General features: G+C 35.1%; 3 protein-coding genes across 4 annotated transcripts; 2 read left to right on the forward strand and 1 right to left on the reverse strand.

Annotated features, from left to right (window-relative positions):
* Window positions 1–707: 707 nt before the first annotated feature.
* Window positions 708–5,053, forward strand: LOC109165158 (squalene synthase-like). The gene is made up of 15 exons (XM_019313808.1): window positions 708–732; window positions 848–1,071; window positions 1,358–1,400; window positions 1,535–1,624; window positions 1,755–1,836; window positions 2,007–2,076; window positions 2,286–2,429; window positions 2,538–2,642; window positions 2,732–2,878; window positions 3,346–3,421; window positions 3,538–3,626; window positions 3,714–3,805; window positions 3,914–3,956; window positions 4,784–4,874; window positions 4,960–5,053. Exons 2-14 carry the CDS (start codon window positions 874–876, stop codon window positions 4,841–4,843), a joined length of 1,239 nt encoding a protein of 412 aa, XP_019169353.1. The 5' UTR covers window positions 708–732; window positions 848–873; the 3' UTR covers window positions 4,844–4,874; window positions 4,960–5,053.
* A 4,220-nt stretch (window positions 5,054–9,273) lies between these two features.
* LOC109165155 (squalene synthase-like) lies at window positions 9,274–12,472 on the forward strand. The gene is made up of 14 exons (XM_019313804.1): window positions 9,274–9,474; window positions 9,592–9,634; window positions 9,775–9,864; window positions 9,943–10,018; window positions 10,150–10,219; window positions 10,310–10,453; window positions 10,596–10,703; window positions 10,810–10,959; window positions 11,188–11,263; window positions 11,341–11,429; window positions 11,553–11,644; window positions 11,745–11,790; window positions 11,891–11,963; window positions 12,238–12,472. Coding segments are annotated over exons 1-14 (1,260 nt in total). The 3' UTR covers window positions 12,240–12,472.
* Window positions 12,473–13,235: 763 nt separating this feature from the next.
* On the reverse strand, window positions 13,236–21,951 carry LOC109165151 (zinc finger CCCH domain-containing protein 19). Of its 2 annotated transcripts, XM_019313799.1 has the most exons (11): window positions 20,290–21,950; window positions 19,990–20,259; window positions 19,824–19,903; window positions 19,396–19,580; window positions 17,730–18,642; window positions 17,433–17,560; window positions 16,706–16,765; window positions 16,570–16,620; window positions 16,080–16,150; window positions 15,523–15,677; window positions 13,236–15,415 (listed from the first exon to the last, which is right to left on the reverse strand). In XM_019313799.1, exons 1-11 carry the CDS (start codon window positions 21,765–21,767, stop codon window positions 13,524–13,526), a joined length of 5,283 nt encoding a protein of 1,760 aa, XP_019169344.1. In that variant the 5' UTR covers window positions 21,768–21,950; the 3' UTR covers window positions 13,236–13,523. The 2 variants fall into 2 exon arrangements, with proteins under 2 accessions (XP_019169344.1, XP_019169343.1); XM_019313798.1 differs by having other exon boundaries at window positions 19,990–21,951.
* Between the last annotated feature and the right edge of the window lie 1,030 nt (window positions 21,952–22,981).

A 22,981-nucleotide genomic window follows, 5' to 3' on the forward strand; every position in this document is an offset into this window, starting at 1 on the left:
TGCACAAAAAATAGGTGCCCAGTATTAATACATTATATTAAAATTTTAAATTTATTTAAATTTTAGATATTTAAATTATTCTAAATAAAAATAATAATAATGTAAATCATTTTTATAAATTTTATATTTATATTTATGTAATAATTAACATATAACTCAAATATTTAATATGTATATATTATTATTAATGAAGAAAATAAGAAAATATATGGTGGAGGCATATGCATGATAACAATAGTGGAAAAGATAACGGTAGGGGTATATTTGTCCAAAATATTTTAATGTATAACCTTTATAGCATAATGTACAAAATAACTTAACGAAAAAACGGACATAAAACAGGGGTATAACTTTCATTCACACTTATTATGTTTTTAGATTAGATGTGCTCAACATATGGCACATCTGTTACTATTCCAAAAGGATCAAATCTAGTGGTAGGCTCATTGGTTCTTTGGACTGAAATTTTTTTGAAAAAATATAGAACAAATACTACTTTGTACAGAATTACTAGTATTTGAAAAAACAAAAAACAATATTATTAGTGCGGTAAGCAGTTGTCCAGTAGCTGTCTCAGTTCATCGATCTACAAATACTCCGTACATATTATGATTACATGCATGCGTTGTGATCATGCATTGTCTTTAACAATCAATTAACGTACGACACATTCATATTTTCCGTTTTCAAGCAGCTAAGTCTCAAAAGCTTTGTATCGCAGAACACTCACGGGTACGTACTATATAAAGACCACATTCAAATCATTCTTTCTTATGGAATTTTGAGATTCGCTAAAGGAAAAATCAAACTTATTAATCATCGGTAGAAAAATTCATAAAATTGGTAGGTATTTAGTTGGGCGGATAGGAGATAATGGGGCTTTTGGGGGCGATGTTAAAGCATCCAGACGAGGTGTATCCGCTTATAAAGCTAAAGATGGAGGCGAGGAAGGTGATGGGGAAGCAGATTCCGCCGCAGCCTCACTGGGGATTCTGCTTCACTATACTCCGAAAGGTCTCTATAAGCTCCGCTCTTGCTATCCAGAAGCTTCCTAAACACCTTCGCGGCCCTGTAAGTTCCTTTCCATCTTTACTAAAATTATTATGTTCTACAAACGCGGGCAGTGCTTTCCTTCGGGCTAATGCGGATTCAACATTAGGTATGCTAAATGCACTTCTGAAATGTACACCAATGCACCACACACCAAAAAGTGTACCACACCGCACCACACTTAATGGTGTATTTTCGAATATGTACCTTGTGGTGCATTTATGCATACTGGTGACTGATGGGTCACATGAAAAGCACTGCCAGCATAGGAACCTGAGCTGATCTGATCATCACCTTTAATTTGCAGGTGTGCATTTTCTATTTGGTTCTTCGAGCACTTGACACTGTGGGTATGTAAATGTTCAGTACGTCTTTAGTAGTAAAGAATTACTTAGAGATCATCAGAAGCCGCAAAATATAATAATGCATGAAATTGTTTTTCTACCTATCTATATGGTTTTAAATTTAATTTGTTTGTGTATAGAGGATGATACAAGCATAGCCACAGAGGTTAAAGTACCTATACTGCTGAACTTTCATCGACACATATATGACCGCGAATGGCATTTCTCGTGTGAGTTACGTTACGTTTTGCGACTCAATCTAGCTTAGCTATAAACATATGTAGTTGTGATTTTCCCCAGTTCAATTTCGATCTCTCCATCAATCCATCATATTTTATGGCTAATAACTTCCTTTGTCAGGTGATTGTACTAAAAAGTACTATAAAGTTCTCATGGTCAATTTCCATCATGTTTCCACTGCTTTTCTGGAACTTGAGAAAGCGTGAGTATATATATAGTTGATCGAATAGATTATCGAATTATTTGAAAAAAAGCAAAAAAGTTAAATCATCAAAATTTAAATAGGTTCTCTTAGATGTATTTAAATTTCATGTTTCTTTCTTGTACTAAAATATATACTATACTTGAAAGTGATACCTGTTATATTTGCAGTTATCAGGAAGTAATTGAAGATATTACCAAGAGAATGGGTAGGGGAATGGCAAAGTTTATAGGCAAGGAGGTACAGTGTAATATTCACACACACAAGTGTGCACTTTTAATTTGTTCATATTCAATATAATCCATTCAATGGTTACCCATTAAGTGAGACTGCACATTTATTATATATATATATATATATATATATATATATATATATATATATATATATAAAATGATCATCAACCGTCACAATTTCATCATTCCCTCTGGTGTACGTATATATTGCAGGTTGAAACAATTGATGATTTTGATGAATATTGTCATTATGCTGCTGGGCTTGTTGGAATAGGTTTGTCAAGACTTTTTCATACCGCTTGGAAAGAAGATTTAGCTTCAGATTCTCTCTCCAATTCTATGGGTCTGCTCCTTCAGGTATTTATTTCGGTTAAACCTTAGCTCCGATCCTTTTTTTTTTTTTTTTTTTTAAATTAAGGATTCAATAGCGTACCCTAGCTAGCTAATTTCATTCCTATATTTCAGAAAACAAACGTGATTAGGGATTATCTGGAGGATATTAATGAGACGCCAAAGTGTCGAATGTTTTGGCCCCGCCAGATTTGGAGTAAATACGTCAACAAACTTGAGGTTTATTTCATATATATTTCTTGAATATAATTTAGCTTAATTTCATGAGCTGCATGCCAGCATTATATTCTGCATGCATGTATATGTAGGAGTTGAAATATGAGGAGAACTCAGTGAAGGCAGTGGAATGTCTGAATGAAATGGTCACAAATGCTTTATCATATGTGGAAGATTGTTTGATTTACCTGTCCTCTATCCGGGATCCTTCTATCCTTATGTTTTGCGCTATTCCACAGGCATGTTAATTACAATATTGTTTCGATCGATTTTAGGTTATGTTTCTCCTGATCATTGCATGTAGTTTCACTTTCACATATATACACGTACACACAACAAGTTATCAAAAGAAAAGGTTTCTCGATTTTGGCTATATTTGGTAATATAGTTAATTTATCAACCAATTTTAGCTTATTTGATCATTATTAGCTGTTTGATTTAGTTAAACAATCAATATAAGTGTTTGATTCATTAGCTTTTTACAACAGTTTATTGCTCCAAAATGCTAATTTGATAAGCTTTTGAGAAAGTCATTTTGCATATAATTAGCTAAGCTAACAGCTAATTTACTAAACATCTTTCTACAATCAACTAATGCTATCAACTAGTCAAACTCACCAACTCAATCAGCTAACAGCTATTTACCAAACACCTCATTTATAATTACCATGCTGAAGCATTATTTGCTTGCACTGATCCGATGCAGATGATGTCCATGGGGACATTAGCCATGTGCTACAATAACATTCAAGTCTTCAGGGGCGTTGTGCAAATAAGGCTTGGTATGTTCGTAATTTAAGATGATGTAATTTTATTAACACGGATTTGAGGCATCTCGTGATTCTGATCGGGCTAAAACAATGTATGTTGTGTGGTCATATTTTCTGTTGCCTTCTAGGTCTTACTGCTAAGATCATTGATCGGGCTAAGACAATGAAAGATGTCTATAAGGTTTTTTACGATTTTTCTTGTATAATAAGATCAAAGGTGTGTATGAATTTTGTAATTACATTAGTAAGTGTACGTGATAACATGAACGAACTTTATGTGTTGTTAATTGAATTCGTCGTATAGGTTGACATCAACGATCCAAATGCTTCCAAGACTTTGGAGAGGTTTGAAATAATTATGATGACTTGTAGGGAGTCTGGAGCCCTAAACAACAGGTTATTATTAGCATTTTATTTTTATTCCACTCTACATTTCATTCTAACCTAACAAATTCAAAATATATGGGCATGAGCTGAAGCTTATGAAATGTGTTCCACCTGCAGGAAATCTTACATTCTGAGTTCCCACCCTAATTACATTCTGATGGTGAGTGTGTTTATGACATTATTATACTACGACCCGCATGTACGTAAATAAATTTATGGGTATGTTTGGTAAATAGTTGTCAGTTGATTGAGTTAATGGGTTTGAGTACTAGTTGATAGTATTAGCCGATTGTAGTGAGATGTTTGATAAATATAAGGAATAAGGGTCAAATAGTCTATCGAACGACACACAATTAGGTCACTGAACTTAAAAGAACAACAATTGAGTCCCTAAACTAACAAATTTCATGCAATTAGCCCAATTTAAACGTTTTTCAGACACCACATATTTAAAATATTTTTTAAAAATTATTATTTAAAAATTATTATTAAAGAAAAAAAAAAGGTCTCCGACTAGAGATGAAGAAGGTTTCTTCGTCTCCATGGCCGGAGATGTTTTTTTTCTTTGTCTCAATTGTTGTGTTTTTAGGTTCAGTGGCCTAATTGCATTATCGTGTGCAGTTGGATGACCTATTTGACCTTTATTCCTAAATATAATTAGTTAGCTGATAGCTAATTACATACAAATTAAAATAACTTTCTCAAAAAGCTTATCGAAAAAACTTATTTGAGTAGCTTTTTGAATTGTAGTGTTTTGGAGCAATAAGGTGTTACAAAAAGTTAATTAATCAAACACTCATATTGGTTGTTTAACTAAGTTAAACAACTAATAATAATGGTCAAACAAACCAAAATTGACTGATAGACTAACTATTTTATCAAAATGTCATATATATAACTTTTAGTTTAAATATAACAAATAATTCAATTTGAAGTGGCGACGTGTGTAACGTTTTTTAATTTGGTTAATTACAAATTTAATTACAGATGGTTGTTCTCTTTATCATTATTCTGGCTATTTTTCTTGGATATCCTTTGAAGAATTGATCGACCCACCTGGCCTGGCCTCATTCTGTGTGTAAGTTGTATTTAAAACCAACCAATATATATTTCTTTTCAGATTGATATGTTTGGTTCTAATATCTTTAGTTACAAAATTGCAGGATTGGTTGCCTTGGATCAGTAGTTTGTGCAAGAACTCCAAGAAGCAAAATGTGTGATCATGAGTCATGACTCACAGCATTCTTAGCTCAAGCGTTTTCATGATTTCTATATATTTTTTTATGCTTAACGACCGATGGTTGATGTAGCCAAACTATACACGCATATACTATATAATAATAATATTAATAATTAGTGACTCATTTTCCAAAAAAAAAAAAAAAAAAAAAAAAAAACATTTTTGCGTCATTTTTCTGATTTCTAAATACGCTCTGAATAAATGTATATATGTCCCAATCATGAAAATGTGCAAGTCTCATAACTACTAACTTTGGTTTTCTTCGCAAATATTTTTTTAAAAATAAAAATTCCTCCATACGACCATACCTATTAGAGTACTATTAGGGTATAGTAGTACCTTCCTTAAAACAACGTACACCCTTTGTGTCTTTACTCGCGACATACATGGAAGGGCAACACAAGCTAAAAGGATTTTCCTTTTGTTTTGTATTTTTTGGTATTCAGTACTCCTCTTGTCTGTCTACTACTCTACTACATACCCTCACGTAACCTCTCTTACAGCCTTACACACAAACAATGTAGCAATAGCAAGTTAGCAACCTCTTTCTTAAATTTTAACGTACCCTAGACGTACTCCAACTTTAATTTGACGCAAAGAAGTACTAGAAATAAACTGGATTCTTTATATATATATATATGTGTGTGTGTCTCGTTTAGGTGAGAACCACTACCTCGGTGTCTAATTTAGGCCATTGAAATTAGAACATCTATGATTGTGAGCAAGTTATCGTAAAGTACTAATTAGCGCGGATTAAGGGCTCCGAATGATAATTTGGTTAGTTAACGGGTTCAATAGGCCCGTTGACCAGTCCCGTTGGACCAACGGATTTGTTCAACGGGTCCAATAGAATAGTTGAGCAGTCCTGTTGGACCAACGGGTTCAATAGATCAGAGACCCGTTGAGTCCAACATGACTGTTCAACGAGTCTATTGAACCCGTTGATATTTGCTAGGCCCTGTGCGGTGCATTTCTATACATAATATCGTGCTTTGTTATACAAAATGTAGTGTATTTTTATATAGAATGTCCAATCGTTATGCGTTGGACCCGTGTTCAGCATGACACGGGTAACAATGCCGTTAGGCACTGTTATCTCCTTTTATTTTATTTTATTTTTATTTTTATTTTTTTATAAAATTTCAGATCGCTTCGTTATAGGAGTATATGTTCATAATTTTATTACTATATGTTAATAACTGTACATTCATAACTCCATAACTCCATAACTGTACGTTCATAACTCTATAACTGTACACTCATAACTCCATAACTGTACATTCATAACTCCATAACTGTACATTCATAACTCCATAATTGTACATTCATAATTTTCGAAGCTCTATGTTCACAATTTTAGAGCTCTATGTTCATAATTTTATCACTATATGTTCATAATTGTAAGTTCATAATGTCAGAGCTCTTTGTTCATAATTCGATCAATAACTGTACATTCATAATTCCATAACTGTAGATTCATAATCTCATAACTGTAGATTCATAACTACATAACTGTAGATTCATAACTCTATAATTGTACATTCATAACTCCATAACTGTACATTCATAATCTTCGAAGCTCTATATTCACAATTTTAAAGCTCCATGGTCATAATTTTATCACTATATGTTCATAATGTTAGAGCTCTGTGTTCATAATTTCATAATTGCATAACTGTACATTCATAACGGCATAACTGTACATTCATAATCCAAAAAAAATAACGCTGTTAACGGCAAAACACGCGTAATTTTTTTTTTTTAAAACTAAATGACGCGTTTTTTTTTTTTTTTTGAAAAACGACGTCGTTTTGGGCCCGTGTCCACAATTCATTGTGGACACGGGTCCAGGGCATAATTTGCCCAGAATGTCGTGCATCGTTAACTTCTGGTTTGATTATTAGCTTGGCCCATACGCATTCATATTATTGCTATGATCATGCATTCCTATATAGAATATTGTGCATTCATATACCGAATGTCATGCATTGATAACTTTCTGGTTATGCATTCAAACACATCCCAACATCCTATCACTGACATCCCAATGTCTTACGATGCATCACACTAAGTGCACTTGCACATCTCATCAGCCTACAATGCACAACTCACAATACTAGGTTGCACAACCAACACAACCGAATGCACGTACTACCCAAAATATGTATATATACACCAACATCCAAATATAGATAATATTATACTAAAAAATAATTGAATAAAAAAAACACTAATCACTTTCTATTGACGAGCACTCGATCGATGATGTAGCAATCAAGTCTCCAATTTGCAACCGTGATCATCATGATGATCCTAGAAAATAGAAAATAAATCGTCACATATGCAGTTAAAAAGAAAAAGACACTACCACCCCCACATAAAAAATAAATAAATAAATAAAATCTATGTCATTTTAGGAAATCAAATTAGGCCCTTCAAATAAAAACAATGAACGCACAAGATTAGTTCGTATGTTCTCACCAGGAGAGTGACTCTTATTTGAACGCAATTCTCTCTCTCCCAAAAAAAATAAAAAAATTACAAACACAGAAACAAGATTTTAACTTTTATTACAGTAGATCAGATAGAAAACGTGATTTAGAGAAGACTCTAAGGCCCATTTGTTTTTTGTGGGGCGTACCCAGTGTTTTCCGCAAATTATGTTTTGCAACCGTATGCACCATGTATAGTGCACACGGTTACAAAAACAACGTCGTCTTGATTAAAAACGCGTGTCTCACTTTAAAAAAAATAAAAAAAATTCAAGTTTAATTTCCGGCAATAGCATTTTTTGTGCATAATTTGAATTATATATCCACAAATTCATAACTATATATTCACAAATTCATAACTATATATCCACAGTGAATGAATAACACAAAATCCAGAACGAATGAAGAAAATATCCACAATGAATGAACTAAATATCCATAAATTCATAACTATATATCCACAAATTCATAACTATATATCCACAAAAATTAATAACTATATATCAACAATAATGTTGTTGAGGGGAATCGAAACTGATTTTTTTTTTTAAATGGGACGCATGTTTAATTTTTAGTCAAAACGACGTCGTTTTGCAACCGTGTGCACCATGCATGATGCACACGGTTGCACAGCATAACTATTGAGTGTTTTCACCGTCGAACACAGTAACTAATCCCCTCGCTGGATTGTATGCACCTCTTTTGAGTATGACAACTGGCGTAGAAATTTAAGGTGCTCCATACCCAAAATCAAAGATCGAACTTTTAATCTTTAATTTAGTTAAGGATAGATGAGTCCCTTCCACTCAACCACACCCCAGGTTACTAAGACACATTATATTTGTGGACACACACAAGATTTTTTTTTTTTTTGGGTGTGAAAATGCTTGTAACGAGTTCAAATTAAAATAATATATAACTATATATTAAAGGAATGTTTGGTTTAGGTATATAACATTACTAACGGAATGCGAGTTTTGAAAAGTCATATTCTCATGCATGCTTCAAGTTATACCGAGTATCATTTTTCGTACAGAATACAACATTATATTCCCCATGAATCACATAGATTTTGAAAGGAAAGGTTTTTAAGATTGTCAATTTTCCGTATATTGTCCTTTGAATTTTAATTCTTTTTTTACTACTAAATAATACGGAGTATGCATTTATTTATTGTTATGATTTTTTCGAATAAATTTATTGTTATAATTATTATTGAAGGTATTAAAATAAAATAATTATAGGGTATAAAAGATTCAAAAATAACTTTGAACCAAACATTGTTAATACTCCGTATAATACTTTTTGTTACTTATTAGCAAGTTTGCGTGTAATATGTAGGTTAGAATAAGTACTACTTATTGTTTTTAAATAATAAATTTTCATTTTAAAAATTACGGGGGGTACAGCAATATAATATTATTATTACATGCATTATATTCAAAAAAAACTAGCTATAAAAGCATATATGCATCAGCCATCAGCATTGTCATAATTGTCTTTAATTAATACAACACATACATTCATATTTTCCGCTCTCAAACTTCCCATCACGGTACACTCAGCTCTCACAGGTACTCACGGATTCGAATCTGTCTCTTAATTATATATATAATTGGAGTACGTATATATGTATTATCCCGTAAATTAAAAGTTTGTAGTGATTAAGGTGTTGGTTGGGCTGGATTCAAAAATTAAAGAATTTTCATTTTGGTGAAACAGTACGTAGAGTTAACCAAAATATAATGGAGAGAGTGTGGGCGATGTTGAAGCATCCGGAGGATGTGTACCTTCTGATAAAGCTGACAATGGCAACGAGGCGGGTGAAGAAGCAGATCCCGGCGGCGGCGCAGCCGCACTGGAGATTCTGCTACACCATTCTCAGTAAGGTCTCTAGAAGCTTCACGCTCGCTATCCTGCTGCTCCCTAATGACCTTCGTGAAGCCGTAAGTTTAATATTCCTATATATGTTTTTTTACCGGCAACATTGGTACGTACGTACAGTAGTTACGGTACGTAGTATTGTTTTTGTAGGATACACTATTACGAATTCGCCTTTGCAGGTTTGCGTTTTCTATTTGATTCTTCGAGCACTTGACACTGTCGGTATGTTTGTTACAGTTTTATATATGTTTATGAAATTCCTTGCGAAGAGTATAATATAATAATATAGCAAAATTTCCCGGCCAGCGAGCTGAGCTGAGCATTCTTGTACAAAATTGTCTGTGTTTTTCCCTTGTCAACAGAGGATGATACGAGCATAGCCACAGAGGTTAAAGTGCCTGTTCTCATGGATTTTCATCGTCACATATATGACAGCAAATGGAATTTCTCATGTTAGTAGTTCAGTTCAATGCTTACTTTAATTATATTTAAACAAGTTATGAGGAGTTATATATGACTCCTTTTGTCAGGTGGTACAAATGCTTATAAAGTTCTCATGGACCAATTTCATTATGTTTCCACTGCTTTTCTAGAACTCGGGAAAAAGTAAGTTTCTACCATATCCAGTCTTGTTTTATTTAAATAATCTAACTTTAAAAAAAAAAAAAATTAAATGTTCATGTTTTCTTGTACTAATAATGCTTGAAAGTGATGTAGTATACATGTAATAATTGCAGTTATCAGGAAGCAATTGAGGATATTGCCATGAGGATGGGTAGAGGGATGGCAAAGTTTATACGCAAGGAGGTACATTACGTATAATACACACAGATATACATATATATTCAATTCAGTTAGTTATTCCCTCGATCTGGTGCATTATATATATTGCAGCAGGTTGAAACAATTGATGATTACGATGAATATTGTCATTATGTTGCTGGGCTTGTCGGACTAGGCTTGTCAAAGCTTTTTCATATCTCGTGTAAAGAAGATTTGGCTTCAGATTCTCTCTCCAATTCTGTGGGTCTGTTCCTTCAGGTTATCATTTAATTCGATCAAACCTATAGCTCTCATCATCATATATATCATATCGTCAGGACGTCATCAGCTATCCTTAAAAATCACGTTTAAAAAAAAAAAAAAAAAATTGTTTGAGGTTTCACTTCTATATATTTTTCAGAAAACAAACATCATTAGAGATTATCTGGGGGATATTAATGAGATACCCAAGTGTCGAATGTTTTGGCCCCGCCAGATTTGGAGTAAATACGTCAACGACAAACTTGAGGTTTATCTTATGGAATTTAATTAGCTTAATTATTTCATGAGTTAGTTAGTTGCCAGCATTATATTATTATTTATATATATTGTACGGTGCATGCATGTATATGTAGGAGTTGAAATATGAGGAGAACTCAGTGAAGGCAGTACAATGTCTGAATGAAATGGTTACAAATGCTTTATCACATGTGGAAGATTGTTTGACTTACATGTGTGCTTTCCGACATAATCCTTCTATCCTTATGTTTTGCGCTATTCCACAGGCATGTTTCAAATTTCAACCTGAGCTGAGGTTTCTTCAATTCTGATCATTATATTGCATTGCGCGCATGCATGTCCGCAGTTTCACATACACAACTAACAACATTAATTAATTTGGTTTATATATATATATATATATATATATATATATATATATATATATATATATATATATATATATATATATATATATATATATATATATGCACCTCCGATCCGATATGATGCAGGTAATGTCCATGGGGACATTAGTCATGTGCTACAACAACATTGGAGTCTTCAGGGGTGTTGTGCAGATAAGGCATGGTGGGTAATGCAGAATCTGCATCTTTCTAGCTCTGAATCTCTGATATTATATTAATCAGTCAATGTATGTTTTCTAGGTCTTGCTGCTAAGATAATTGACCGTACTAGGACAATGGAAGATGTCTATGGCATTTTTTATGATTTTTCTTGTATGTTAAAGTCAAAGGTATATATGCAAACATGCATGATTTTCATATTTAGCAAGTGTACGTAGTATATAGTGAACATATATACATGCATATCATATATCGTGTGTGTGTGTTGTTAATTGAATTCCTCTTATATATAGGTTGACATCGATGATCCAAATGCTTCCAAGACTTTGGAGAGGCTTGAAATAATTATGAAGACTTGTAGGGAGTCTGGAGCCCTAAACAACAGGTAGGTAATTATTAGCATTTTATTTTTATTCCATTTTACCTGTCTTGTCCTCAATCATATAAATTATATTAAAAATTTCTCTCGGTCTCGACATGACCAGGAAATCTTACATTGTGAGGTCGGAGCCTAATTATACTTCTGCTTTGGTGCGTGTTTTTGAATTATGATTATGATTATATATATGGCTATGAATTTAATTGCAGTGATGAGCAATTTTCTTAATTAGGCTGAATTTAATTGTTGCAGATGGTTGTCTTCTTTATCATTATTCTGGCTATTTTTCTTGGATATCCTTCTAAGAACTCACCTCATTATATATGTAAGTTTCATTTGAAGCCAATTAACTGCACTATATATATATATATATATATATATATATATATATATATATATATATATATATATATATATATATATATATATATATATATATATATATATATATATATATATATATTTCTTTACAAATATATTTGGTTCTTATATCTTTTTTATTATTATTATTATTATTATTATTATTATTATTATTATTATTATTATTATTATTATTTTGGAAGGAGGTTCTCACATCTTTATTAGTTCTAAAACCGCAGGATTAATTGATTGCTTGCCTTTGATCAGTGCGTAGTTTAAAAGAAGGCGGTGCAGGAAGCAAAATGTATTTTAACGTGATCCACAGCTACATTAGCTCACGTCATCAAGTGTTCTCACACTTTTTATATGGAGTATTTTTTATTTTTATTTTTTATGTATAGTGCAAGGTGATTGATGTAGTCGAAGATATTAATAATATTAAATAAAAACACCTGAGGTTCTTAAGATTCAAAACCAAAGCGCAAAGCATACAATTGGAAATCAGTGTCAATCAACTCGTAGCCCAGAGAAGTATGAACTGTAAGGTATGTTTAGTTGATAGGTTTAGCTCTAAGGAATGAGTATCATTTTGATTGGTATTGTTTGATTGATAGATTTTTAGAACTTTACTATGAGTTTTAAATACCTCCTTAATTAAAAAACCTATACCTAAATAAAATTAGAGTGTCATCCCATTTCATTCCCGTGTTTCTTCTCATCCCTTTTGATTAGTATTTTAGGTTTTATATTTTTAAACCAAACAACATTATTGATAATCATTCTCATTCCACCACTACCAAACATGCAAAATACTTTCACTAAAATCCATTACCATTATCAAGTACATAGAAGTTGATACTCATTCAAATTCTAATTCTCATGTGCGAACTAAACACACCTAAGAGTTTGACATTTGTTCAAAATATAATCAAAAGTCCATGCATTCCAATCAAGCAAGCTCGCAAAGTTACAACTATAGCCAAAAAAAAAGGCCAAAGCATTGGAACTTATGTCAAAATCCAAGATTAAGCAGCCTCCTCTCCTTGGCTACATGCATGTTCACCAATTATTATTGTGTGGACCATACTATCAAATAATGTATTTTTAGTATATTAAAAATGTACTTTTTGTTATAATTCACACAATGTAACCATGGTCCACAACATAATTTGTCCATGTTCGACAAATGAGCTGCAGGAGATCGATAGTGTAAAAATAAATAAATGAATAAATAAATAAAAGGCCCTTTAACCAGAAGCTCGTTGGCGTTCCTTCAGAACCTGCATTTTGCAGCGTCAGGCACTGGATAGGTGGACATCCAGTATGCTTTGGAAGCTTATTGATCAAAACAACATAATGTCGGCAACAAATGTTTTGCAGGAAATAAATAGGCGTCAAAAGAGTGTGCCCCTAATCTGCTCAGGTTTTACAAATTGAAACCTCAAAATGGCCTATAGTAAAGAAAAGCTAAATAATATTACTGTACAGAATCATCTATTGGCCTGAAACTCTATTAAACTCCTTATTAGATATGAAGATAATCACAGCGGGCCCCTTTCCTACACCGACCATTCGTATTGTAGGGGCAAGGCTTTTGACTTCTCAAAAAATTACCTCTAGGACCACCTCCATGGCCTCCACTGCCAAATGATGACTGTCTATTCCAAGGCCTTCCATCATTGAAGCCAGTATCTCCACCCTGGGAACCGTTGTCTCTTGGACCTGAAACCGTTGGGGCAACCCAACCTGGATTTGGATTACCAGGAGCCATACCTTGAACGCCTGGATTACCCGCTGTTGGTGCAACCCACCCTGGATTCATGTTTCCAGGCATTGGTCCGGGGGGCATAACCCATCCTGGATTAGGTGGAGCCATTGTTTGAACTGGAGCTCCCCAATTCATATTCATAGTTCCGGGTGCTGGTCCACTCCACCCCATGTTTGGATTTCCCTGCTGCATTGTTCCCCAGACAGCATTTAAATTGGCAGGGGCAGGACTATTCTGTGGAATCCCTGCGCCCCACGGAAAGCTAGGCACACTTGGAAGTTGAATGTTGGGTTGGTTAGCCTGACTCTGAGGCCTCCAAAACTCAGATTGAGGCAAGGGTAAGGCACCTGTATTTGAGAAACTTGCAGCAAGATTTTGAACAGCAGAGGTAATGCCACCCCAATTGCCATACCCCTGGGGCTGCGCTGGAGTAGGGACAGAAATGTTTGGTTCTGCCTTCAGAGTTTGACCAACACCCAAAGCATGAGGATCGAGGTTTGGGTTCTGAATATTATTTATAGACTGAACTGGGTGGACATTTGCATCTTGTGTAGCTGTAGCATGTTGGCTATGGACTATCATTTGAGGTGGTTCACTAACTGCAGTCAATTGTGAACTCTGAGGATTTGCAGTATTTGTCATTGGACTAAAACCAGCACCAGAATTTGAAGAAACATTTTCAGATCTCATTAATGAATGTCCACTGGCATTCACAGCTGAAGCCAAGAGAGAAGACACGTTAGCTGGTAACACTAAACGAGATGGTTCAGAGATTCCATTATCAACAGGATATGAAGTTGCAGCCGTTACAGGAACAGCATCTCCAGTCCAGCCTGAATTACCTTGTTTTGGAGTAGGAGAAGGAAGGTTCGATGAATCGTTACCATCCCACTTTTCTTTAGGAACTCCAGACATCTCACCAGAAATCATTCCACCTCTAGACGAAACCAAACCACTAGGTGAATTCTGAGATGCACGATTCTGATCAAGATTTAGTCTCTCTGCCTCTCTATTTTGCAGAACACCACCTGCCAAATTTCTATGCTCAGTCACTGATGACTCTTTCAGAAATCTTCCAGCCAATGCATCAGTCAGAAGAATAGAGTCATCTTGCTTTTCTGTAGATCTCCATATTCTCAGATTGGCAGGGAAGTATCCTGTGTTGTTCCATTTACGTAGCTGGACCATAGAAAATGGCCCCTGAATTTTTCCTGAGGGATCCTTGTAATGCCATATTTTTTCTGTTTCATTAATTTTGATGCCAGTATCTGATGACTTTGCTGTGGGAGTAACTGTAGAAGTCATTGATGCCACACCAGAAGCCATTTCAGGTCTTGAAAGGGAGTTCCCTTTCCTTCCAATTGTCTCAGAATTAGTAGTTGAATTCACCTTCTCCAGACTTCTAGACTCTTGGTCTCTATCTCTCCCTAGACCCCATGAATTTTCATTAACCATCTCACTATTATGTGTACTATCCTCAGCCTTGACCAATGTATTTTTACTGGACAAATTCCTATCCAATTCCCAACTTCTAGTTGGCGTTTTACCTCCACTACCCCATGGATCTTTGGAAGAATAGTTGCTTCGAGGAGAAATTGGCTCTCTTCCTCTCCTGCTAAAGCTTGAATCTCTGGACCTCATATAAGTATCTGCACAAGCAAAGAAATATTTGGAGCGACAAATTAATAATGGACTTGTGGAGCATGTGGACACAACATTTGAAAAAATAAGGATGATGAAAATGAAGAATCACAACCTCGTCTATTTTCATCAGTAACACTGTCATCATCTTCAGACTCATAACTCGGATCCATGTTTGGATCTGCATGTATTTCCGGAATTTCATCAAGTCTTCGCTGACGCTCCTCAGGTGTTTTCAATAGCTCTAATTTCTCCACACATTCTCTAAGTGTAAGCATTAGTTAAGGATTACTTGGACAGAAGGGGTTTAAGAAACCCTTTGGTGGGAGAGAGGGGGACCTCCATGAATATTAATGTTGAGATGACAAAAGCAGAGCATTATTATAAACAATATCAAAATAGCTTTGATCCAGGAGATGTTACTATTATGTAGAAAAAAGGAAGAAATTCACCAACAAGTAACAACTTGTTTTACAGTCAATCCAGCTGAATACTTTCTTGCTCAACATGAAGAGACACAGATCACTAAAGTGTAAGAACAATTAAGGTCACAAGATATGCACAATGATAAATTATAAATTTATCTATCTGGACAAAAGAATGCAGAACAAACAGAACTTGCATGGAATTTACATGAAAATAGTACATTAGCATTTCGTCAAAAAAGGATATTCCTTCCGACGCCCTTTTTCACTTGCTCGATCACGAAGATGACTAAGCCGCAGGACCTCTGATTCCAACCACTGTAGTGCAAACAAATGAATACACATGGTATGAAAAAATTATAGTATATAGTACTATAAGACACCAAATACAGAAAACAAAGTAGTTCAATTTGAGCCCAACAAGAATGCATTTAAACTGAGGAAAAGGTAGGAGCTTTTAATGCTGGACCTTCATCGTTCCTCACTTTGATGAAATTCAAGTTAGACACATCAAATATCTGTGAAATCCTTTTATGAGTGTCGCCCTCAGGATTACACATCATTGAAGAAAATATGACTCACACTACCATTAAAGTTCCAACTTCGTACAAGACTATAGTGGACATATTCACTAGTTATACAAGTACATTATGAGGAAGCTGACAAAGCACAAGAATCACAGTATTATCATACACAGCAAAAATCAAATTCTAAATAGATCACATGAATAAACTTACATCATTGACCCTTGCTTCATGTATTTCCATGGCCTTGTCAAGAATGACACCCTGAAAGTGAGTAACTCATGAACAAATGACAAATTATGCATGATTGAAGCAAAATCATGAAAATGATTCTATGCACATTTCTTACCACAGTTGGCCTATTAATAAGTCCACATTTGATACTTTGTCGTAAACGCTTGCATTCATCCTGACAAAGTCAACGCAACTTTTTGTTAACAAAAAACTAAGAAATATATATTGGGGAGTCAAATACAAATAAATCGTAAATAGCAACATGGCTTGGATGATTATGATGACCAATACATGAATATTAGAAGCGCCTGTATATAAACAAAACGTAGATGTAAGCCCACCAACTAAATGATTAATAACATATTTTACATTTGTTTGTTTAATATTACCAATTCTCAGTTACACCTCTGGAACAGAGTGGGTATGGAACCTAAAAGCAACAGAAAAAATGAAGAATCTTGAAGATTCAATGAAACCAGGTGAAAAGTACAGTTGATCCAGAAATCAAAGGAACCAGTAAAGAAGGTGTTTCCATTTAGATACAGTCTATTACCTTCCAGGTATTGCTACAGAACGAACTGCGTACCAGCTTCTATTACTAATTGCATTTATTCTTGATTGGGTTAAATTGTTAATAGGATTAATAGATGATTATTCTTTTGTAAATGCATCTACATGTACTTGGGTTGCACCCCCATGGTGCTTTCGATATAATAACTCAAACACACACACACAAACAAATAAACCCAAAAAAACAAAAACAAAAAAAACAAAAAAAAAAACTCAGCCTTATTGATAGTACATATGGATCAAGTAAAATAGTATGTAAATTATTGAATCACCTCAGTGAAGTCTTGATTTGAGATTGTATCAATTGATATGACCTCAGTCTTGTTCAAATTCAAGATCTCAAGGAGGATATCAGTTGTTCTTTTGCCAACTTTATATGGCTCAGAAGCTTTGCTCATACCTGCAACCAAGTCTACTTAGCTCAACTGACTTAATTGAATCTAATTGGGATCAGCTACAACCAAAAACTTACTTCTAAAGCAAAAAATGAGAGGAAGAGTCTCAAGTATAGCACATCATAAAATGAAAATTAAGTGAAAACCAAAACTTTGTAGGTTCACAGTAATTACCCATGACTTGAACCAGTCTGTACAGATCTTGCTTTTGGTTATTACCAGAGATTCTTATTCTCACAAAGGTACCAACAACTTTGTCCTGAAACTTCTCCACATCTTCTAGCAAGTCCTCCATTAACTTCCGTCGAAGGTAGATTAAGCCAATGTTGTGCATATCAATAGCTGCATAATCATCAAGATTAGATTGTGGGCCCCGACTGTGGCCTTTTTTACGCTTGCGTTTCTTATCTTTGACTTCCTTCATAAGTGTGTCCCGGTTCTCATCACCCTCAACCTCAGTATCAACTACAGTACCCTGGGCATCATCAATATGAGTATCCTCCTTTATAAGAAAGTGAGACTCAAGTAATTTTAACATTTCAAAATGCCCAACACGTGGTTTTCCAAAGAGGCTTTGAAGTCTTGAATCACACATGATTTGACTCTTTTTATTTGGAATACGAAGTTTGTTCATTTGGATATATTTCAGCAACAAATCCTGCACATCAAATTGAGAAAGAACAGATGTGTCACCATTTTTCATGTGCTTAACAAAGTCAAGCAGCTCTTTTGATGCCCATTCAGTGTTGCTAGGTGTAGATGCACCTTCACTTCCAGCTATTACAGACATACTGGCCATACCATCTTCTTTTAAAAGGGACTTTGATTTTTTTGTAACCTTTCTTCTTTTTAATTTATTGACTTCAACCTTCTCACCAGAATTGTCAGAACCAGAACCTCCCTCTTCATTATTATCAAACTGTGGTTCAGATTGCTGTTGTCTATTTCCAGACACATCAGATCCCTTCCATGGACTTTTGGCCTCCGCTATTTCAGCTGAAGACAAAGACAGCCTCTCTTTCAAATCCATGTAGTAGTCCTTGAAGAGATACTCCCAACTACTTTTGTCATCAAAATCTATTTGTGCCTGAAAGAATATAAAGGTATCAGATGATTATTGACTATTGAGTACTAAAGTCACAAAATCAATTGAGGGCAAAGAACCTGAAAATAAAAATAACCAGAACAATTGAGTCTTTGAGGTGGTGCCTTTCCAAATTGCAAAATCACATTAAGTCTGACTCCTAAACCAAATGAGCATTTAAGATACATAATTTAAGTTGTTTGAACATGTAAACGGGTGGTGCTATTACTCCTATTAGTTAATCAAATAACTGTATATTTAGGCAGAAAACCAAAGTATATCGAAATTACATGCAACTAAAGCGAGTCTCATCAACTAGGGCATGAATTTTACATTTCACCACCCCCTAGGACATTCAGAAATCAGTTTTAACTTATACTATAAATGTTAACACGGAATGAACAAACATTATTTCCTTTGGTTTAATGACTATGCAAATGTATCAAGTCTTTGGTGATTTTTATAAGAAAAAACATTATGTATGCCCATATTCCAATTAATATAAGGGAGCAAATATTGCCCAACATTAAATTTTCAACATTCTTGGCAGTCAAAGATAGAGTCTATTACAGCAGGAGTCATTAATGGTGTTAGAACTTAGAAGAACAGCATAAATGATCATAATTCATAAATCATGTTGCGCATACAATCCACACACCACACACACAAAAACAATCAATGACCATGCCCTGGAAACAAGGTGATCCACTTTAGTAGAACACCCAGGAAAGAGATCTAGGGATTAGAAAAACATACATCTTTGTCTCCCTGCTGCTTGCTTTCAATAAGCTTGACAGTTCTCATACAGTTTTCACAAAAGCCTTTGTTTCCTCTAATGCATAAAATAACAGCACTTTTTATGCACCCCTTGCATAGTGAATAGGTGCAGGTATAACACATGTAATTTGCATTCTTCTCACAAATGCTACATAGATGCCATCCTGAAACAAAGTGGAAGGGTGATGCATAGTATTCAAAGGAAGGTAGCACAAAGGACAATTATTTCTCAAAAACATAGTAGAACTACTTTTTTCATTATAAGTAAAAGGATAAAAACACAGTAGAACATCACAATGGAAGAAAACATCTAATTGACTAGTTCACTGAAAATAATAAAAATGAAAAAACTGTAATAAAATTATTCTAAAATAAAGATATAATCCATGATATGTCAAAGCACTTACCACAATTCCATCTGCCCTTTGCCCGAAAAAATGCTTCATCACGATTAACACAAGAAGGATGATATGCTTTTGGGCAACCACTAGTAGAACATGGAAAGCATAAAATCAACAACAAATAAATTATTTATGAACCACAGAGATATAATCCATGATATGTCAAACTCACCGACGGTCACAAAGCACAAGATCCCCACCATCAAAGCAAATGAAGCAAACATCCTCTTCTGTCACTTTCCTTGACGGAGTTCTTGTAGCAGCCTTAGAAGAAGCAGGGCTCTTAGAATTCTTCCCTCTTTTCCGCTTTCCCCCAGCACCTCTACCCGAATCTGCTGCATCAGTTTCAGTCTCAACTTCAGTATCTGCAGCAGCAGTCTCCTCAGCAGTCATTACCTCATTTTCCCCATACTGAGGATCTTCTTGTGAGTCCTCTAACATTGAAGCAGTTTCACCATCTTCTGCCTTCATTATATCCTCTTCATCTGCTACCAATTCCCCATTAGCTTCCTCAGTTGAAATTGAAGCAGCTTCAACATCTTCAGCCTTCATTACATCATCTCCATCTGTTTCCAATTCTCTATTAGCTTCCCCAGTTGGAACTGAAGCAGCTTCATCATCTTCAGTCTTCATTACCTCATCTCCATCTGATTCCAATTCTCTATTAGATTCCCCAGATGGAATTGAAACAGATTCACCATCTTCAGCCTTTGTTATGTCCTTTTTATCTGTTTCCAGTTTTCTATTAGCTTCCCCAGTTGGAACTGAAGAAGCTTCACCATCTTCAGCCTTTGTTATGTCCATTTTATCTGTTTCCATTTCTCTATTAGCTTCTGTAGGTGGAATTGAATCAGTATCATTATCTTCAGCCTTCATTGTATCTTGTCCATCTGTTTCCATTTCTCTATTAGCTTCTGAAGTTGGAATTGAAGCAGCAGCATCTTCCTCTATCTTTGTTGTGTTCTCTCCATCTATTTCCAACTCTCTGTTAGCTTCTCCAGTTGGAATCTCTGCCTCCATTGCATCTACTGCTTCTGAATGATGATCATCCAGCTGAGAACGTTCTGTAACAGCAACAGCAATTGGTGCTTCAAACTCAATATCCAACCCAGGTTTTATGTCGAATTGGACCAACTCCAAAACCGGAGCAGCCTTTGGGACCAATTCTGTATGCGATTGTCCCATATCAACAACGGTCTCATCTCCCCCATCTAGCTCCAACTCCCTCACAGCCGCCATTTCAGTCTGCTCATTAGCCTTAGCTTCCATCTCGGCGTCTGAGATCAAAACCGGAGCCACTTCAGCAACATGCGAATTGTTCATATCAACAACAGTCTCCTCCCCACCTCCCGCCTCGTTATGAGAATCACTCGTACAAGCAACAGTCTCCTCTCCATCCACCCCTGCCTCTTTACGCGAATCATTTGTATCAAGAACGGTCTTTTCTCCACCTCCTGCCTCTTTACGGGAATCACTCGTATCAACAACAGTCTCCTCTCCAGCCCCTGCCTCTTTACGCGAATCACTCGTATCAACAGTCTCTTCTACAACTCCCGGCTCTTTGAGCGAATCACTCATACCAACAACATTCTCCTCTCCACCTCCCGCCTCGTTACGCGAATCAATCGTATCAACAACAGTCTCCTCTCTAGCTCCCGCCTCGTTACGAGAATCAATCGTATGAACAACAGTCTCCTCTCCAGCTCCCGCCTCGTTGCGCGAATCAATCGTATCGACAACGGCGTCCTCTCCACCTTCTGCCTCCGTCTTCATCTTGGTCTCCGCAGTCGATGCATCTTGAATTCCCGGTGACTCGGTACTGGCTTCGTTGAGAACCTTCGATTCCGGAAGGGACACGCATTGCTCTGTTTCAGTGAGGTCATCCCCACCGTTTACCTCCTCGAGCAAGGGTTTATCTACATTGGATACAGTCACTTCGCCGTCGGCCATGGCAAAAATCGATTCAAAACCCTAACCCTAGGTCTTGTTCTTGTGCATATATAAGGAAGATTACACATACACATGCGTGATTTGTTTTGTATTCATTTTTCTGGAGGCTTTGTGTGATGAAATGAATTCGATTGCCTTTAAGCTACAGCTGCGATGTGAATAAACGGGGGTTTCTTTCGGAGCGGTGCCGTTTTCGTATGAGTCTACAATTGGAGTTTCGTGATTTCGTCCGTGAGAAAAAACAATTACGGAGTAAATAAAACTATATTCCGTTAACTAAAAGGGCCGGGCTTTATTAGTCTATGGCAAATCTATTATATTTGTTATAAATATTTCTTTTAAGTATGATTCTTTATATAGGATAGTTATGCTGTGCATCTGTATGCACCATGCATGGTGCATCCGGATGTCAAAACGACGTCGTTTTATTAAAAAACGCGCGTCTCCCCTTTAAAAAAAATTCAGGTTCGATTCCCAGCAACAACATTATATTGTTTATTCATTCTGGAATTTTAGTTCATAGATTATGGAATTATAGTTCATTGATTATGGAATTATAGTTCATCAATTCTGGAATTGTAGTTTATCGATTCTGAAATTTTAGTTCATAGATTATGGAATTTTAGTTCATTCATTCTGAAATTTTTAGTTCATAGATTAGATTCTGGAATTATAGTTCATCGATTATGGAATTATAGTTCATCGATTATGGAATTATAGTTCATCGATTATGGAATTTTAGTTCATATGTTGTTGTTGGGAATCGAACCTGATTTTTTTTTTAAGAGGAGACGCACATTTTATTAAAACGACGTCGTTTTTGCGTCCGTATGCACCATGGATGGTGCATACGGATGCACAGCATAATTTGCCCTTTATATAGGGTTGTACTATATTGTGTCAACCACTATACCGTGGACCCTAATCATAAACGAGTAGTTTTAAATTTTAATTTTAATATGGTGGACTGTTTTTTATGGAAAATATTTTCCTTAAATTTGAGGAAAACTCAATTTTTTTTTGTTTTGTTGGATGGAAAACATTTTCCTTATCTCACTTAGTATTTTATTTTTCATGAAAAATGTTTTTCATTGAAAACAATAAGGACAATTATGCCCTCGTCAAATTTTTTTAATTACCATTATTATTATTGTCGTTATTATTGTGTAGGAGTATAATGGTCTTTATACTCATTATTCCTTACCATTCCAAAT

This window comes from Ipomoea nil, unplaced genomic scaffold (genome assembly GCF_001879475.1).
Source record: "Ipomoea nil cultivar Tokyo-kokei standard unplaced genomic scaffold, Asagao_1.1 scaffold3069, whole genome shotgun sequence".
In the NCBI taxonomy this organism is placed as follows: Eukaryota; Viridiplantae; Streptophyta; class Magnoliopsida; order Solanales; family Convolvulaceae; genus Ipomoea; species Ipomoea nil.